This window comes from Hyaena hyaena, unplaced genomic scaffold (assembly GCF_003009895.1).
Source record: "Hyaena hyaena isolate Hyena2069 unplaced genomic scaffold, ASM300989v1 scaffold_100, whole genome shotgun sequence".
In the NCBI taxonomy this organism is placed as follows: Eukaryota; Metazoa; Chordata; class Mammalia; order Carnivora; family Hyaenidae; genus Hyaena; species Hyaena hyaena.
In genome coordinates this window covers 2,979,859-2,999,744 of record NW_024080732.1, presented here as the reverse complement: position 1 = coordinate 2,999,744, position 19,886 = coordinate 2,979,859, and the positions used below count along the sequence as shown (strand labels likewise).

General features: G+C 37.1%; 1 protein-coding gene across 2 annotated transcripts; it reads left to right on the top strand.

Annotated features, from left to right (window-relative positions):
• The first annotated feature begins 10,062 nt into the window (after positions 1-10,062).
• LOC120233984 (arylamine N-acetyltransferase 1) lies at positions 10,063-19,292 on the top strand. 2 transcript variants are annotated; one of them, XM_039235572.1, is made up of 2 exons: positions 10,063-10,117; positions 17,837-19,292. In XM_039235572.1, exon 2 carries the CDS (start codon positions 17,844-17,846, stop codon positions 18,714-18,716), a length of 873 nt encoding a protein of 290 aa, XP_039091503.1. In that variant the 5' UTR covers positions 10,063-10,117; positions 17,837-17,843; the 3' UTR covers positions 18,717-19,292. The 2 variants fall into 2 exon arrangements, with proteins under 2 accessions (XP_039091503.1, XP_039091504.1); XM_039235573.1 differs by having other exon boundaries at positions 10,069-10,113.
• Positions 19,293-19,886: the final 594 nt, after the last annotated feature.

Sequence of the window (19,886 nt, the reverse complement as noted above, 5' to 3'; positions counted from 1 at the left end):
CTGTTCAAATTTTCTATTGCTTCCTGTTTCAGTTTTGGTAATTTATATGTGTCTAGGATTTATCCATTTCTTCCAGATTGCCCAGTTTATTGGCATATATTTTTCATAGTATTTTCATTTAATTGTTTCTATTTCTGTGGTGTTTACTGTGATCTCTCCTCTTTCATTGGTAATATTTAACTGTTTGTGTCCTTTTTCTTTTCTTTTTGTAGTTCTGGCTAGGGAATTATTAATTTTTTAAATTCTTTCAGAGAAGCAGTTCTTAGTTTCATTGGCCAGTTTTATTGGTTTTTTTTTTTATTTGTTTGCTTGTTTGTTTGCTTGTTTCTATATCATTTATTTCTGCTCTAACCCTTAGTATTTCCCTTCTGCTGGTTTGGGCTTTATTTGCTGTTACTTTTGTAGCTTTTTAAGGTTAGGTTGTGTATTTGGGATCTTTCTTGTTTCTTAAGATAGGACTGAGTTGCAATATACTCTTAGGACTGCCTTTGCTGCATCCCCAAGGGTTTGGACTGCTGTATTTTCATTGGCTTCCGTGTATTTTTAAAAATTTCTTTAATTTCATGGTTAACCCATTCATTAGTAAAATATTCTCTAACCTCCATGTTGAGGGATTTCAAATTTTTTCTTGTGGTTGACTTTCAAGTTTCATAGCATTGTGATACAAAAATATGCATGCTGTGATATCATCTTTTTGTACTTGTGGGCTGATTTGTTACCCATTATGTGATCTATTCTGGAGAAAGTTCCATGCACACTTGAGAAGAATATGTATTCTGCTGCTTTAGGATGAAATGACGTGAATATGTCTTCTATTTTCATGCATTCCAGTGTGCCACTCAAAACCATTGTGTCCTTTTTGATTTTCTGCTTATACGATCTGTCCATTGCTGTAAGTGTGATGTTAAAGTCCCCTGGTAGTATTGTATTATTATCATGAGCTTCCTTATGTTTGTTATTAATTGATTTATATATTCATACACCAAGTTGGGAGTATAAATATTTACAGTTGTTAGAAGTTCTTGGTGAATAGACACCTTAGTTATTATATAGTGCCCTTATTCATCTCTTTTTACAGTCTATGCTTTAAAGTCTAGCTTGTCTGATATAGGTAGCTTTCTTTTGATGTCTATCTCCTCACTTTCAATATAGGTGTCCTTAAGTTTAAAATGAGTCTCTCACAGGTAGCATATAGATGGATCTTGTTTTTCAATCCATTCTGATATGCTATGTCTTTTATTTGGAGGATTTAATCCACTTACATTCAGAGTGATTATTGAAAAATATGAATTTAGTAGGATTATGTTGCCTACAGAGGTGATGTTTTTGGTCCTTTCTAGGCATTGTGGCTTTTGGTCTTTTTTGGGGGGGTCTTATTTTGTTTTGTTTTTTCCTCTACTCAAAAAGTCTCCCTTAAAATGTCCTGCAGAGCTGGTTCCACGGTCATGAACTCCTTTAGTTTTTGTTTGTCTGGGAAACTCTTTATCCCTCCTTCTATTTTTTTTTTAAATTTTTTAAAAATGTTTTATTTATTTCTGAGAGAGAGAGAGAGACAGTGTGAGCAGGGGAGGGTCAGAGAGAGGGAGACACAGAATCTGAAGCAGTCTCCAGGCTCTGAGGTAGCTGTCAGCACAGAGCCCAATGCAGGGCTCAAACCCATGAACCGTGAGATCATGACCTGAGCCAAAGTCGGTGCCCAACCAACTCAGTCACCCAGGCACCCCTCTCTCCTTCTATTTTGAATGACAACTTTGCTGTATAAACAATTCTTGGCTGCATATTTTTCCCATTCAGCACGTTGAATACATCTTGCTACTCCTTTCTGTCCTGCCAAGTGTCTGTAGACAGATCTGCTGCAAACCTGATCTGTCTTCCCCTGTAGTTTAAGGACTTTTTTCCCTTGATGCTTTTAGGATTCTTTCCTTGTCTGAGTATTTTGTGAATTTGACAATCGTATGCCTTGGTGATCTTTGGCTTCTCTGAATTTAATGTGCTTCTTGGATTTTGATATATGTGTCCTTCCCCATATGTGTCCCTAAATGACAGATTAGGGAGGTTTTCAGATATAATTTGCTTACATCAACCTTCTGCCCCTTTGTCTCTTCATCTTCTGGGACTTTTATGATATGAATGTTATTCTTTTTAATAATTCATTGAGTTCTCTAAGTCTTTTATCATGATCTTTAGCCTTCATATCCTTCTTCTTTTTAGCTTCATCATTTTCCATAATTTTATCTTCCATATCACTGATTCATTACTCTGCTTCATCCATCCTTACCATTACAGCATCCATTTGAGATTGCATATCAGTTATAGCATTTTTAATTTCAGTCTGACTGGATTTAATTCTATTGTCTGTGAAGAAAGGGATTCTCTGGTGTCTTCTGTGCTTTTTTCAACTCTAGCTAGTATTTTATATTCATAGTTTTTCAATTCTAGTTCAGACATCTTACTTATAGCTTATTTATTTCTTAATGTAAGTTTTTGTCATTATGTAAATGTTGTCATTATGAAATTTCATCTTAAAACTGCATGCCATTAATTATTTTCATATTGTGGCCCATGATCTATCCTGGAAAATATTCTAGATATGCTCCAAAATATGTATTCTTTGCCTTCAGATGGAATGTTCTGTTTATGTTTGTTAGGTACTTTTTTTTCCTAATATATACTTCTGATCTGTTTCCTTATTTTCTGTGTGGATGATATCCATTGATAAAAGTGAGTATTAAGATGCCCTATTATTGGGGCGCCTGAGTGGCTTAGTCGGTTAAGCGTCCGACTTTCTCTTAGGTCATGATCTCGCGGTTTGTGGGTTCGAGCCCCACATCAGACTCTGCTGACTGCCAGCTCAGAGCCTGGAGCCTATTTCAGAGTCTGTATCTGTCCCTCTTTCTGACCCTCCCCTGCTCACGCTGTCTCTCTCTCTCTCCTAGAAATAAATAAAAATATTTTTTTAAAAAAGATGCCCTATTATTAATTTTATTTCTCCTTTTAGGTCTGTTAATATTTACTTTATATATTTAGGTGTCCTTTTGTGCATACTATTTAGGGGGATTCTAGAAAAATGCCATAGTTGGAAATCCTGAGCTCACCTTACCCTAAAGACACATCAATGCAACTAACTCTGAAGATGACTCAAAAACTTGCATAACAGATTCCATAGTTAATCATAGAGAGGAGTCTACATCAAAAATATTAGTAAGGGTGGAGACATTGTTGGGAAAAAACCTCCAGTTAACTTAACCACAAATAGAGGGGACTCCACAAATACATAGAGGAGAGAGAGTTGAGACCCCAAACTGGGCACCCCAAGCATGAGGGACCTGCATTGTAAAGTAGTTCTTATAAAATTTGTCTTTGTAAACTAGGGAGGCTAAACTTTGAGAGTTTTTACAATCAATGGGCATAACTTTGGGTACTTAAAAAATCAGTGGGTTTATCTGGAAAACAGTATGGTGATTTCCCAAAAAGTTAAAAATAAAACTACCCTAGGACGCTGCAATTGCACCTCTAGGTATTGACCCAAAGGATAAAAAAACAGTAATTTGAAGGGGCACATGCGCCCTGATATTTATAGCAACATTATCAACAATAGCCACATTATGTAAAGAGCCCAAATGCCCATCAACTGATGAATGGATAAAGAAGATGTGGTTTATATATACAGTGGAATATTACTCAGCCATCAAAAAGATTAAAAGCTTGTCATTTGCAATAACATGGATAGAGCTAGAATGTGTTATGCTAAGTGAAATGAGTCCATTAGATAAAGACAAATACCAAAAGCATTTGCTCAAATGTGCAATTTAAGAAACAAAACAGATAAACATAGGGGAAGAAGGAAAAAGGAGAGGGAAACAAACCATAAGACACTCAACTATAGAGAACAAACTGAGAATTGATAGAGGGAAGTGGGTGGGGGATAGGTTAAAATGGTGGTAGGTATTAAGGAGGGCATGTATTGGGAGCACTAGGTGTTATATGTGAATAATGAATCACTAAATTCTTCACCCAAAAGCAATTTTACTATATAAGTTAACTGCCTAGAATTTAAATAAAAACTTGAAAAATAAGTAAATAAATATCAGTGGGTTTATCTCCAGGAAAGCTGGAGATTGGTAGGACTCCCTTAAAGAGCCAGCATAACAAATAATCCAGCTGAGAAACAACATAAAAGCCGTAGTTTGAAAAGTAAGTCCCTGAGGTATACATAAAGTTTTTTTTTTTTTTTAACTGAATACAAGACTACAGTAGAGGGGCAGAGATCTTTTTTTTTTTAATTCTCTTACTTTTTATTTTAAATTATGTTTATAATGTATTTTAAACATACAGAAAACATAGATAATAATATAGTACTAATGCCTCCCCTACATTTTTTTTTTTGCAAATAGTTTATTGTCAAGTTGGTTTCCATATAACACCCAGTGCTCATCCCCACAAGTGTCCTCCTCCATGCCCATCTCCCCCCTCCCCCCTCTCCCTTCTTTTCTCAGTTTGTTCTCAGCATTCAAGAGTCTCTCATGGTTTGCCTCTCTCCCTCTCCCCCCCATTTCCCCCCTTCTCCCCAACGGTCCTCTGTTAAGTTCCTCCTAATAGAGGGGCAGAGATCTTTAAAAGGCTCTCCAAGAAACAAAGAGTTGGCAGGGATCATTCCTCTCCCTGTCCCCACACAGCTTAGATAGCAGGACTCCCTCAGGAACCAGCAAAAATTTCACCTATATTTTAAATTCAAGTATAATTAACATACAGTGTTATACTAGTTGCAAGTGTATAATGATTCAATAATTCTATACATTTCTTAGTGCTCATCAAGAAAAGCATATTTTTGGGGTGCCTAAGTGGCTTAATCAGTTAAGAATCCAACTCTTGCTTTCAGCTTAGGTCATGATCTCTTGGTTTGTGAGATTGAGCCTCATATCAAGCTCTTCTCTGAAAGCATGGAGACTGCTTGGGATTCTCTCTCTACCTCTATCCCACTCATGGTCTTTCTCTCTCTCTTAAAATAAATAAAAAAACATTTTAAAAATCTTAAAAAAATAAAAGTGTACTTTTAATTTCCTTTATCTATTTAACCATACACCAACCCACCTCCCCTCCTGCAGTCACTAGTTTGTTCTCTATATTTAAGAGTCTATTTTGTTTGTCTCACTTTGTTAATTTTTTGTTTTTTAAATTATACATATGATTTAAATCATCATTTAAATCACCATTTAAATCATAAGTGTTTACCTTCTTTGATTGACTTATTTCATTTTTCATTATACCCTCTATGTCCATCCACCCATCCATCCATGTTGAAAATGGCAAGATTTTATTCTTTTTTATGGCTGAATAATATTCCACTGTGTGTGTGTGTGTGTGTGTGTGTGTGTGTGTGTTTGTACTAAATCTTCTCTATCAATTTCTCTATTGATGGGCACTTGGATTGCTCTCAGATCTTGGCTATTACAAATAAGGCTTCAATAAACATAGGGCTGCTTATATCTTTTCTAATTAGTGTTTGTTCTTTTTGGATAAATACCCAATAGTGGATTTATTGTATCATATAGTATTGTTTTTAGATGTTTTCCACAATGGCTGCACCATTTGTATTCTCAACAGTCCGTGAGTATTCCTTTTTCTCCATATCTCACCAACACTCTATATTTCTTGTGTTTTTAATTTTAGCCATTTTGACAGGTGTAAAGTAATAGTTCATAGTGGTGTTATTTCCATTTCCCTGATGTTTAGTGATGTTAAACATCTTTTTGTTGTCTTTCAGTTGTCTATAAGCCTTCTTGGTAAAAAGAAAAAAATATATTAAAAACTTATATAATTCAATATCCAAACAATCCAGTTAAAAAATTGGCAGAAGACTTGCACAAACTTTCTACAAAGAAGACTAGCTAATATCCTTATAATTGTTGTTTTAAATTCTGGTTCAGACAACTTACTTGTATCTATATTCATTAAATCCCTGGTCATGACTTCTTCCTGTTCTTTCCTTTGGGGTAAATTCCTCCATCTTGTCTTTTTGTCTCAGTCACTGGTGTGTGTGTGTGTGTGTGTGTGTGTGTGTGTGTGTGTGTGTGTGATTGTTCAGAATGACTTTGTATTCCTGCTCCTGTAAATAATGGCTATATTAAAAAGAGGTTTTTTTAAAAAAAGGAGCTAAATCGTATTTCCCCTAGAGTGGAAACCAGTCGGTAGACTTGGTGTGTGCTTGGGGTTTGTGCTGGTCTTCTTCAGGTGGGGCCTGCTCCACTGATTCTCAGATGGATTTTCCCTAATGGAGATTCACCTACAGGATGCACTGGGACAAGGTTTGGTGTAAACAGCTCTGACCTCCACTAAGTGGCGCTGTTTTGCTCCCTGAAGTTGATCAGTGCTGATGTAGCAGAAAATTGCCTGGTCCCACTCTTGGCCCAGGAGTGGGGAGCTCACACCTGCCACTTTCAGGAAGCTCTCACAAAAGAGCTATCACCTCTCTTGTGTTCCTGGCTTCCTCCAAATCCCTGCCTTCACCCAGCCTGCATCCAAGCTATCCACCTGCCAGGTGACTCAGCACTCCTGTGTCTTATCAGGCCCATGGCTAGGTCTCAAAATTCCAAATTTTAGAGATCCAAGCAACATGGACTTACACTGACCTTTGGGGTATCGGCTGCGCTGTGGCTGGTGCCTTTTTGTCCCAGAAACCAGCGGTGTGACTGCACAATGGTTTGGAGTTTATGGTAAAGTGCAGCTAAAAGTCTGCACCAAGGTTTGCTGCTCTCAGCCAATGTCTTTGTTCCCATGGTAGGGAACAGGGCAGTGCATTGGAGCTGCTGTTACTTTTAGCCCTGGGGAAAGCTGTGCTGCCACTCCCAAATGCACTCCAAGGAAGGGAACTGCTTCCCCTTGTATAACCCAAGGGATCTTCAAACCATACTGCTTGCTCCTGGGTCTCTACACTCTTCCCCCACTGCAGCACCACTGATCTCACTAGGCACCACCCTGGCAACGGCACAGACCTCTGAAACTTCAAACTCTGCACTCTACTGTTTGTAAAACCTTGTGGTATTCAGGCCCTCTCTCTCTCTCCCAGTCAATGGTTTTTGAGGAAAAGTTTTTCTTGTGCACAAGCTTTCACTTTTCTCTTTCTCTCTTGCTCTTCTCTCTGTGATCAGAGCACCTTTGCAGCATCCTCAGCTTTTCTCTCCCCCAAATCAACTTTCCCACATTTCCTACCTTACATAATGTGGCTGGTTTTTCTACTTCTCTCAGTCCTCAGATTGATTTATTGAGTGTTCAAATGATTTGATATTTATCTAGCTGTGTTTGAGGGATGAGGCAAGCTTAGGGACCCCTACTCATCTGATAACTTAAATACCCCCCCCAGAAACTCTTAATGATAGAGAGCAACCTGAGGGTTGATAGAGGGAGGTGGGTGGGGGATGGACTAAATGGATAATGAGTATTACAAAGAGCACTTGTTATGATGAGCATTGGTATTATATGTAAAAGTGGTGAATCACTAAATTCTATTGCTGAAACCAATACTACACTATATGTTAACCAACTAGAATTTAAATAAAAAATTGAGAAAAATTAATAAAAGAAATTGCTTCACAAATTCACCTACAAATAGACATTTCAGTACTTTCATATTTCCTAATTAAGCAGTTTCATATTTCCAGTTTAAAGGATAGATTTCTAAGTAGAAAATTATTTCTAGACTCCTACTGTTGAATACCACCTAGAAAAATAATAACAACCACTAACCAAATGTCACTCATACAAGATCATGGGTATATGTATGTGAAAAACATGGGACCCTACAAGCAGAATTATTCAGTAACGCAATCTACTTTGAGCCAGTGTCTGACAAGGATGTCTTTTTCAGATATTAGAATTTTCAAGTTAGACATACAGATTCTAATGCTTTAGATTTACTTAAAAACATAATCTGTATGCATTCAAACTGCATATGTCACAGTTAAGTGGGCCTTTCCTTCATGTCACCCTTAAGACTACCCCCAGTCTACCTCTGTATCTCTGTTCCTTTTGTGATGAGGCAAGCGCTCAGTGATAGTTCAAGTGTTTTCCAGCTCTGTTCTCCTTCCGCATGTAGAAGCTAAGGAGTATTGAGAATTTGGCTTGAAAGTTCAGCCTTGGCCACTCTTCTGGAGGCTAGAGGAAGTCATCAAACCCGGTGACATCCCAGGCCACAACCTCAGGTGTTACTGGCCTCAGACACCAGGCTCCATGAGTTTGGTCTTACACTCCCTTAGCCCCAAGCCTGCCAATCCTAGATTCCTTTGATGGCTCTTGCTGGAGAGCCTCAAGGGCCTCTGTTACTTCAGCTAGAATGATAGAAGCAATCTTGGAATTATAAATTCGTCACCTGGATTTTAATTCCAGGTGGTAAGTTTCCCAGAATCAAGGAGATAATAGCCATACTCCACTGAATAGTTCCTCTCCCATTCTTTGTGGCAAAATGGCCCCAAGCCTGCATTCTGGGATTATATTCTTCCCCTGCAATGCTTTCCTAGCAAGATTTGTTCTGCAATCCATTCTTCATCTCTGCTGTGTCTCAGCTACTACAGCAGAAAATTGCTTCCTCTATACCTTACATTTAATTCACAAACATAAAACTTTGAAGGGTCAGTAGGAATACAAAGAACTGCCGAAACCCGCTAGTAATCTAGAAGTGCAAATTAAAACAACACTAAGCTATCACCTTAGACATATACAATCGACAGACATCTGAATGCTGCTAACACAAAGTGTCAATCAGGATATGAGGGAAATGGGAGTCTTTCTACTCAGGTGGATGATAATGACTGGTGAAATTAAGTACGCATATGTCCTGTCCCCAGCACATTCCATTGCTGATGTATATCCAAACAAAGTTCTCATGTCCATCTACAGGGCACATTTGGAAAGTACTCATCATTGCAGTGTTTGTGGTAATGAGGAGCTGGAGGCAACCCAAGAGTCCTTCACCAGTTGGACTAGTCAGCTAAATGGTCTTAGGTTGGTTTCCTCTAAAACTGGAGCCTTAGACATGAATTTGCATTCAAGTAGCTTATTTGGGTGCTGATTTAAGGAAGTACCAGTGTAGGGGTGAGAAACCGAGGCAGGGGCAGTGTGAGAATAAATGAAGGATACATTATGACAGGTTACCTCTATGGACAAAGAGAGTTTAATCCCACTGGAGAACACTGGGAGACAGTGTTGTTCATGCCTCAGGGTAATGCCACCCAAGTGGGGAGAACACAGGGGTATTTACCCTCCTGTTCCCATCATGCTGTGCTGAGTTGTGGTCCCAGGTATAATAAATTGCACCCATCTATGTCATCTAGCCTGCCCAGCGCAGACCGAGAGAAAACCATCAGATAAACAGCCCCAATTTTGAGCAGCAGGACACCAGATGCATGAACTACACAATCAGTACCAAAGGAGAGCACAAGGCAACAACTGGGTCATGCAGACAGGCTTTAAAAGATAGAGGGAAATGCACAGGAAATAGCAAAAGTTATAGACCAATATCATTAGGGTAAACTGAAAACACAAGCAGGAAACAAACCACATTACACATGTCACACTCATACCACATATGTGCACACGTTTCAGACACACTACACAGTGGCTTTGAGGGCTGTAGCAAATGGGAATGAGGATGGAGGATAGAAGAAAGAAAAATAGAAACCGAGGGGCCTCACAGAACTTGATGAACAAAGGGTGTCATAACCTGAGGATTTAAGACATCCGTCTTCTGCTTCCTCTAGGTTAAGAGATCTGCTTTTCCTGGACCCCCTCAAAACCCTCACCTTCCACACTGCACACAGGACATTTGGCTTTGGGCTCTGCAAGACCAGGAACTGTGTCAAATACAGCGTAATACCTACCCCTCACAGCTTGTGGCCAGGGCTTATCAGATAATACAGTTCTCCACTCTTTTTAAGTGAATAGACTTGAATCAGAGGTGCATAAGCCCGACCTAAGGCCCCACGACTACATTTCCCAGAGATCTCTGGGTGATTCTAACGCAACTCTGGGGGCGGAGCATTCTGGAAAGCCAGGGATGGCACTTCCTGTACCGGCGCTGGGTGTGAGAGGACTGCAGCTTTTTTGTGAGTCCTAGTGGAGGTCGGTAAGTGACTTGTTTGTGCATTGAAATTGGGGCTTCCTCCTATCTTAAATGTGGAGTCCAGAGGACTGGATACCATATACTTGCCTGAATTTCAGGTCCTAAGGTGATTCAGGAAGTTTGGCTAACACATACTTTACATCCTTATGCTATAACTACTATACAGCATATAAGGTCACAGGCTCTTGATTCAAACTGTCTGGGTTATGGTCAAAGCCACACCACAGCCTAGCTGTGAGGACTTAGGCAGGTCACTGCATCTCGAAAGGTCAGTTTGTTCAGTTTGTTCATCAGTAAAATGGAGGTGATAAGAGAGATTAAAAAGTTGTTGTGTGGATTAGAGAAGTGTGTTAGAGGACAGCTAATGTGTATAATGAGTGTTTCAAGGGGCTGGATTTCCCTCTTGGGTAATTGAAGCAGTGATGTCCATGTCCTCTGTCCCCAGCTGGCTTTGGCCCAAAGGGCCCAGTTATTCCTGCAGGCAGTGTGTTCCTATTTCCTGCTCCTCCTGCATTAGCTGATCAGAAATTCTCTAATGATCTCAAATGCCCAGGGAGGCTGGGTTGCATTCTCTGCGATGTTTAAAGGAATTCCTGGGGGAAGTTTCATCCTGTTGGAAAGAGGCTTAGTGGGGAGAGTGCCAGGAGCCATTACGGACAAGTATCAACTCCTTCACTGGTGGCCGACTGAGGACACCACTCCCTGAGCAGAGGTACGAAATTTCATAGGGGAGAGGAACCTGCTGAGGCAGAAAACCCCAGGAGGAAGGGGCCCTATGGACTCTCCACCCTGGACATTGCTCCCATGTTCTGGCATGATTCCCACAACAACAGCATGCCCGCTGGCTCTTTTTTAATAAATTGCTCTTTCTCTTCCGCAGGGCTCTCTTTTCAGTTTCTCAATCATGAAACAGCTGACTCCACCCTCTCTCGACCCAAAGGAAGTTAGCTGTCAACTATTTAGCTGCATCTTGCTCAGAGATCTATTTTGTTTTTTCCTTTATAGACTTAAAAAGTTCAGAGCCAACTTTGAAAATAAGCAGCTTTTACCTTCAAATCTGAATTTCTGCTTCTCCCGAGGACGGCAAAATCAACAAAACAAAACAAAACAAAACCCTCAGAACTTCCTGCTTCTTGCGGCTCATTCCAATTGCCTTTAGCTGTACTAACTGTCTTCTATGGGGCTTTTCAGTGTACAGTTCAAGGATGGTCTGTGGACATAGCTTGCCTGGAAACTTCTCCTTTTCCATCTGGAACATTACTGGACTGGCCACTTGCCTCTGGGAGAGGGCTGGGTACTAGTGTTCTTAGGGTGGGCTTCAGAGCCAAAATAAGACAGAATGGATGGGATGGCAAGGGAAAGGAAAAGAAGGGAAGGGGAGAGGGAAAGAAAACAAAAGCACCTATGAAGAAAAGTCATTCAGGAGCACTCCTTAAAATTCTTCTGTTCAACTCGGCATTTCTGTTCCTAGCTACATACCCAAAAGATTTGAAAACAGATACTAAAAACTGTACTTGAACACAAATGCTCATAGTTGTGCTATTCATAATAGCCCAAGGTGGACACAACCCAAATGCTCAAGAAATGAAGAAATAAACAAAAATGGTATATTCATGCTATGGAATATTACTAATTCATAAAAAGGAATGAAGTGTTTTGTTTAAGCAACAAACTTATTTCTTAGAGTTCTGGAGTCTTGGAAGCCGAATCCTGATTTGTACAGTTTATATGTCTATTGACATCCTACTTCCTCTGGCTGTAGGACTCTACCTCCTCAGTCCAGAGGACTGATTTCTTATTCTATCATCCAAGGCAAAAATTAGGTAGGAAAAAAGCAGAGTGTCTTATGTCTCTTCTAAAGGCACAAATCTCATTCATGAAGCTTCCAGCTTCAAAACCTAGTTATCTTCCAAGGTTCTCCCCATTTCTTAATACTATCATATTGGAGGCTATGTTTTCAATACATTAATTTTGGAGGAGTACAAACATTCAGCTCACAACAAAACTATTGTAGTTCTTTTCTATGTAATAAGCCATTTTGTCCTGTCTCGAACTTAGTAAAGTAATGTTAAACTACCATCTCTTCCTTCTAATTTAGGGGAATAATCTGAGACACAGAATCAGAAACAAGAAGTTTTTCTGAGACTATGTAGATAGTAGGGGAAAGAGTGAGAATTCTATCACTGGACAGAATTTTCAACTTTGATTGCACTTTAAATTTACCTGCAGAATTTTTATTTTATTTTTATTATTTTCTTTTTTACTGAAGTAGATGTACAATTTTGTATTAGTTTCAGGTATACAACATAGTGATTAAGTATTTATATACATTGTAAAGTTATCACCAGTAATTTCACTAGCTGTCACTGTAAAAATCATTACATATTATTAACCATATTCTCTACATTGTGTAGTGTATTCCCATTTCTTACTTATTTTATAACTGAAAGTTGGTACCTTTTAATCCCCTTCTTCTGTTTAGCTCATCCCTCCACACCCCTCTTCTCTGAGAAACCATCAGATTAGCTTTGTATCTATGAATCTGTTTCTGTCTTGTTTTGTTTTGTTTTATAGATTACACATATAAATGAAAGTATATGGTAGTTGTCTGACTTATCTCACTTAGCATAATACCCTATAGATAGATCTGTCCATGTTGTTACAAGGCAAGATTTTATTTTTTTATGGCTTAGTGATACTCCATTATATATATTTACCATATCTTCTTGATCCATTCCTCTATCAATGGACACTTAGATTCCTTCTATATTTTGACTATTTTAAGTAATCTTGTGATGAGCTTAGGGGGCATATATCTTTTTGAATTAATGTTTCATTTTCTTAAGTTAAATACTCAAAAATATAATTGCTGGATTGTTTGGTAGTCTTATTATTAATGTTTACGGGAACCATCCTACTGTCTTCCATAGTGAATGTACCAATTTACATTTCCACCAACAACGCACAAGGATTCTCTGTTCTCCACATTCTCACATTATATAGTTAATAATATGTAATGATTTATGGTTTTCTTTTCTTTTTAAGTAAGCTCTTTGCTCTCTGTGAGGCTTCAATTCATGACCGCAAGATCAAAAGTCATGTTCTACTGACTGCTTCAGTCAGGCACCTGAACACTTGCTATTTCTTGTCTTTTTTTGATATTAGCCATCCCAACAGTGAAAGGTGATAGATATATCATTGAGGTTTTGAGTTCTATTTCCCTGGTGATTAGTGATGTTAAGCATCTTTTCATGTATCTGTTACCCATCTATATGTCTTCTTTGGAAACATGTCTATTCAGGTTCTCTGTCTATTTTTTTTTTTTAAGTATATGTTTAAATTCTAGTTTGTTAACATGGCAAATTGGTTTTAAGAATTCATTGACTCAATACTTATATATAACGCCCAGTGTTCATCACAACAAGTGCCCTCCTAATAACCATCACCCATTTACCCCATCCCCCCTCTCATCTCCCTCCATCAATGCTCAGTTTGTTCTCTATGGTTAATTTGTTGCCCTGTATCTCTTTATTCCCCTTCCCCTATGTTCATCTGTTTTGTTTCTTAAAGTCTACATATGAGCGAAATCATATGGTATATGCTTTTCTCTAACTGACTTATTTCGCTTAGCATAATACACTCTAGCTCCATACATGCCATTGCAAATGGCAAGATTTAATTCTTTTTGATGGCTGAGAAATATTCCATTGCATATATATGTGCCAAAACTTCTTTATCCATTCATCAGTCAATAGACTTTTGGGCTTTTTCCATAATTTGACTGTTGTTGATAATGCTACCATAAACATTGGGGTACATATGCCCCTTTGAGTCAATTATTTTATATCTTTTGGGTAAATACTTAGTAGTACAATGCTGGGTTATAGGGTAGTTCTATATATTTTTAATTTTTTAAATATTTATTTATTTTTGAGAGAGAGACAGAGTGAGAGTTGGGGAGGGGCAGAGAGAGAGGGAGACACAGAATCTGAAGCAGGATCGAGGATCTTAGCTGTCAGCATAGACCCTGACGCAGGGCTTGAACTCACAGTGAGATCATGTCCTGAGCCGAAGTTGGAAGCTTAATTAACCAACTGAGTCATTTGGGCACCCCAAGAGTAGTTCTATTTTTAACTTTTTTGAGGAAACTCCATACTGTTTTCCAGAGTGGCTGCACCAGTTTTCATTCCTGCCAACAGTTAAGAGTGTTCCCCTTTCTCCAGAGGCAAAGGAAACAAAAGCAAAAATCAGCTATTGAGACTTAATCAAGATAAAAAGATAAAAACCACAGCAAAGGATACAATCAACAAAACTAAAAGACAACAAATGGAATGGGAGAAGATAACTGCAAATGACATATGAGATAAAGAGTTAGTATCTGAAATCTATAAAGAATTTATCAAACTAAGCACCCAAAAACTAAATAATCACTAAACATATGGGAAGAAGACATGAATAGACACTTTTCCATATAAGACTCACAGATGGCCAACAACATGAAAAATGCTCAACATCACTTGTCATCAGGGAAATACAAATTAAAACCACAATGAGATACTGCTCCACACCTGTCAGAATGGCTAAAATAAACAACATAAGAAAAAACAGATGTTGGTGAGGTCCTCTGTCTATTTTTTAACTGGATTGCTTATTTTTCATACTGAGCTTGTGAGTTCATTTTATATTTTGTATTTTAGCCCCTTATCAGTTATATCTTTTGTAAATATCTTCTCCTATTCAGTACATTGTATTTTAATTTTGTTGGTAGTTTTCTTTGCTGTTAAAAGCTTTTTAGTCTGATGTAGTCCCATTTATTTGTTTTTGCTTTTGTTGCCCATGCCTGAAAAGACAGATCTAAAAACACATTGTCCAAGTGCTGACTGTGTATGTTTTCTTGTATTAGTTTCATAGTTTGGGGTCTCACATTCAAGTTATTTTGAGTTTATTTTTGTATATGGTGTAAGAAAGTGGTCCAGTATCATTCTTCTGCATGTGGCTATTTTAAATAATGTTGCTGGAAGCATAAGAGTGCATATATCTTTTCAATTAGTGTTTTTGTTTTCTTTGGGTAAGTACCTAGTAGTGGAATTACTAGATCACATGGTAATTCTATTTTTAATTTTTTGAGAAATCTCAAAGCCTCAATGTTTTCCACAGTGGCTGTACCAGCTTGCATTCTGACCAATGGTGCATGAGGTTTCTCTTTTCTTACTTCCTTGGCAACACTTATTCTTTCTTGTGGTTTTGATTTTAGCCATTCTAACATGTGTGAGGTGAAATCTCATTGTTGTTTTGATCTACATTTCCCTGATGACTAGTGTTTTCATGCATCTATTGGTGATCTTTATGTCTTCTTTGGGAAAATGTCTATTCATATTCAGGTCCTCTGCCCATTTTCTAATTGGATTGTTAGAAAATTGGATTGTCCACTTGTGTTTGATAATGACCTTGTGAATCTTTTACATATTCTGTATATTAACCTCTTATCAGTGATTGATGTCCATGAGCTGACAGAATTGCCACAGATTTATGTATATTAATTTTGTATCCTACAACTTTACTGAGTTCATTTATTACTTCTAATAGTTTTTTTAGGTGGAGTCTTTAGAGTTTTCTATATAAAGTATTGTATTTCCTGCAAATAGTGATAATTTTACTTATCATTTCTACTTTGATGTTTTATATCTTTTCTGATATTGTAGCTAGAACTTCAAATACTATGTTGAATAATAGTGGCAATAGTGGACATTCATCTTGTTCCTGATCTTAGAGGAAAAGCTTTCATCTTTTCACTGTAGATTATGATGTTGGCTGTTATTTTGCATATATAGTCTTCATTATGTTGAAATATGTTTCCTCTATACCCACTCTGTTGAGAGTTTTGACCATAAACTATTTATTGAATTTTATGAAGTGCTTTTTTTCTGTGTCTATTAAGATGACAATATGTTTTTTACCCTTCTTTTTGTTAATATGATGTATTGCTGTTGTTTATTCACGAATGTTGAACAATTCTTGCATCTCTGGAATAAATCCCATTTGACCATGGTATATGATCTTTTTCATATATTGTTGATTTTGGTTTGCTAAAATTTGAGGATTTTTGTATTTGTGTTCATCAGGAATATTGGCCTGTAATTGTGTGTGTGTGTGGGGGGGTCTTTCCTGTTTTTTTTTTAATATGTTTTTTTAATTTATTTCTGAGAGAGAGAGAGAGAGAGAGAGAGACAGCATGAGCAAGGGAGGGTCAGAGAGAGAGAAAGAGAGATACAGAAGCTGAAGTAGGCTCCAGGCTCTGAGCTAGCTGTCAGTACAGAACCCGATGCAGGGCTTGAACCCAGGAACTGTGAGATCATGACCTGAGCAGAAGTCGGACGCTGAACCGACTCAGCTACCCAGGTGCCCCATCTTTCCCTGATTTGGGTATGAGTGTAATATTGGCCTTCTTGAATGATTTTGGAAGCATTCCTCTTCATTATTTTGAAATATTTTCACTAAGATAGGTATTAACTCTTCTTTAAATGTTTAGTAGAATTTACCTTTTAAGACACATGGGCTTTTGTTTGTTGGGAAGTTGCTTGTTTGGTTGGTTTATTTGTTTGTTTTTGTTATTTATTACTAATTCAATTTCATTAATAGTAATGTAGTCTATCATTATCCTTTGTATTTCTGTATTACCGGTTGTAACTTCTCTCCCATTTCTGATTTTACTTATTTGGGCCTTCCTTTTTTCTTGAGATGTCTAGCTAAAGGATTGCCAACTTTTTTTTATCTGTTCAAAGAACCAACTCTTAGTTTCACAGATCTTTTTATTATGATGATGATGATGATGATGTCTCTATTTTCACTGTGATTTTTATTATTTCCTTCTTTCTACTAACTTTAGGTTTTGTTCTTTTTCTAGTTACTTCAGGTATAAGGTTTAATTGCTTGTTTGAGGTTTTTTGTTTGTTTGTTTCTTGGGATAGGCCCATATTGCTATAAATTTCCCTGTTAGAACTATTTTTGCTACATCCCAGAAGTTTTGAACCATTGTGATTCCATTTCCATTTGTTTTGAGTTTTATTTTGATTTCCTCTGATATCTTTGTTGACCTATTGGTTGTTTAGTAGCATATTCAATTTGCTATCTATGTCATCCCAACCCCCACTAAAATGTAAGATTTCTGTGGGTAAGCAAGCAGCAGATCAGTAGCAAATACACAGTAGGTGTTCAGAAACTATATTGAATGAATTAATAAATCAGTGCACAAATGAATGTAAATCATTGAGTAGGAAACTTTGACTATAATTTTATCTAAAGGGGAAAGTTTGTGGGTCAGGCACCATGGACTTCTTTACATAATTCTCCTGTTTATATTAGGAATTATTTGTAAACCCTATTTTGATACTGATTCAAACCTTGTCTTGTTTATCATGAAGAAAACCATATGTATGCTATTTATAATTTTGCTCCTCACTTATTCTGAATTTCCAATTTTTCATGTGTAAAATGTGAAAGAAGTGATAATAGTTTTCCTATAAGGTTACTAAGTCTACTAAGTGAATTTATATGTATCAAAGTAATTTATACAATAAAAGCACTAAACAAAGGACTTATGATTATGGATGTTTATAACCACTAATTTCATTTACATATTAAAATACATTATAATTAAGCTAATCAAAGAAATTCAAATGTAAAAGAAATATATTTGTTTCTCTTTTGTTGTTCTTCCCTTAGGGGTATCATGAACATTGAAGCATATTTTGAAAGAATTGGTTATAAGAATTCTAGGAACAAACTGGACTTGGAAACTTTAACTGACATTCTTCAGCACCAGATCCGAGCCATTCCTTTTGAGAACCTTAACATCCATTGTGGGGAAAGCATGGAATTGGGCTTGAAGGCCATTTTTGAGCAAGTTGTTAGGAGGAACCGTGGTGGATGGTGTCTCCAGGTCAATCATCTTCTGTACTGGGCTCTGACCACAATTGGTTTTGAGACCACAATGTTGGGGGGTTATGTGTACAATACTCCAGCTAATAAATATAGCAATGCTATGATTCACCTCCTGCTGAAGGTGACTATTGATGGTAAGAATTACATAGTGGATGCTGGCTTTGGACGTTCTTACCAGATGTGGCAACCTCTGGAGTTAATTTCTGGGAAGGATCAGCTTCAAGTACCTTGCATCTTCCGCCTGACAGAAGAGAGAGGAATCTGGTATCTGGACCAAATAAGAAGAGAGCAATGCATTGCAAATGAAGAATTTCTTAATTCTGATCTCCTGGAAAAAAATAAATACCGAAAAATATACTCCTTTACTCTTGAACCTCGAGCAATTGAAGATTTTGAGTCTGTGAATACATACCTTCAGATATCGCCAACATCTGTGTTTACAAGCAAGTCATTCTGTTCCTTGCAGACACTTGAAGGGGTTCACTGTTTAGTAGGTTGGACCCTTACCTATAGGAAATTCAATTATAAGGACAATATGGATTTGGTAGAGTTTAAGATCCTGAATGAAGAAGAAATAGAACAAAAACTAAAAAATACATTTAATATTTCCTTGGAGAGAAAGTTTGTGCCCAAACATGGTGATCTGTTTTTTACCATTTAGAGTAAGGAGTAAAAATGGTCTTCAGTATTACTTTGTGTACTGAAACTTTTTGTTATAAAAAAATTAAACATATATGAGACAATAAAATAATAAGTGCTCATGTATTTATCACCCAATTTGTTCTCTATCAATTACCATATTTCCTCAATTGCTTGTACAATGTATTAAAGAAAAGCTCACTCTTAAAAATTGCAGCATTTATATTTAGATAACATTTCAAGGAAACATAATCAGAAACTTTTCAAAATTAATAATAGTAAAGGCATTTTAAGGATGGCTTATGCTTTTATTGGGTGAAAAAGGTGATTTGTGCTAGAAAATCTTCCATATTGGTTTGTGAAAATGAATGAAAGAAACCTCATTTAAAATAGAGTTGGGAAGCCAGAATGGGGAGCTTTTATTCCCTACCTCTTGTCATCAATTGCAGTCCCCAACAGAAAGATGTGTATCTTGCCTTCCCAATAAGAAGAAGCTTACTTTACTTCTCCAACAACAGTAAGGAAGAATTTTTCTTTCCCCCTCAACAAGCTCAGCCAATAATACCACAACTCAGCCAATGAGAAATTGTCACTACCTTGAGTTCTTGCTTTCCTCCAATGCTTTCTCTTTATTCAAAGCAGTACTTCAGGCACCCCCAATTGCATTTTAAACACTAACAACAGAATATCTGAAAAAGAAATTCACAATAACATCAAAACAATAAAATACTTAGGAATAAATTTAACCACAAGGGTTAAAGATCTATACATCTGAAAACTAAAAGACAGTAATGAAAAAATTAAAGAAGACACACATGAAAAATAAAGAACACACAAATAAAAAGAAAGATAAACCACATTTACAGATCACAAGTATTAACATTGTTAAAATATTCATACTGCTCATGGTTATCTATAGAGGCAATATCAAAAATCCTATCAAAATTTTGGTGACATTTTACACAAAAACAGAACAATCCTAAAAAGTGTATGGAACTACAAAAGTCCTTGAGTAGCAAAATCAATCTTGGGAAAGAAGAACAATGGTAAGAAAGAAAGAGAGAGAGAGAGAGAAAGAAAGAAACAAAGAAACAAAGGAAGGAAAGAAGGAAGGAAGGAAGAAAGAAGCCAGAGGCTTCATACTTCTGATTTAAAACCATACTATAAAGCTGTAATAAACAAAACAGTCTCA

Excerpts from the sequence above, each read along its gene's own strand:
- LOC120233984 (XM_039235572.1), top strand. The coding sequence starts at position 17,844 with ATGAACATTGAAGCATATTTTGAAAGAATTGGTTATAAGAATTCTAGG.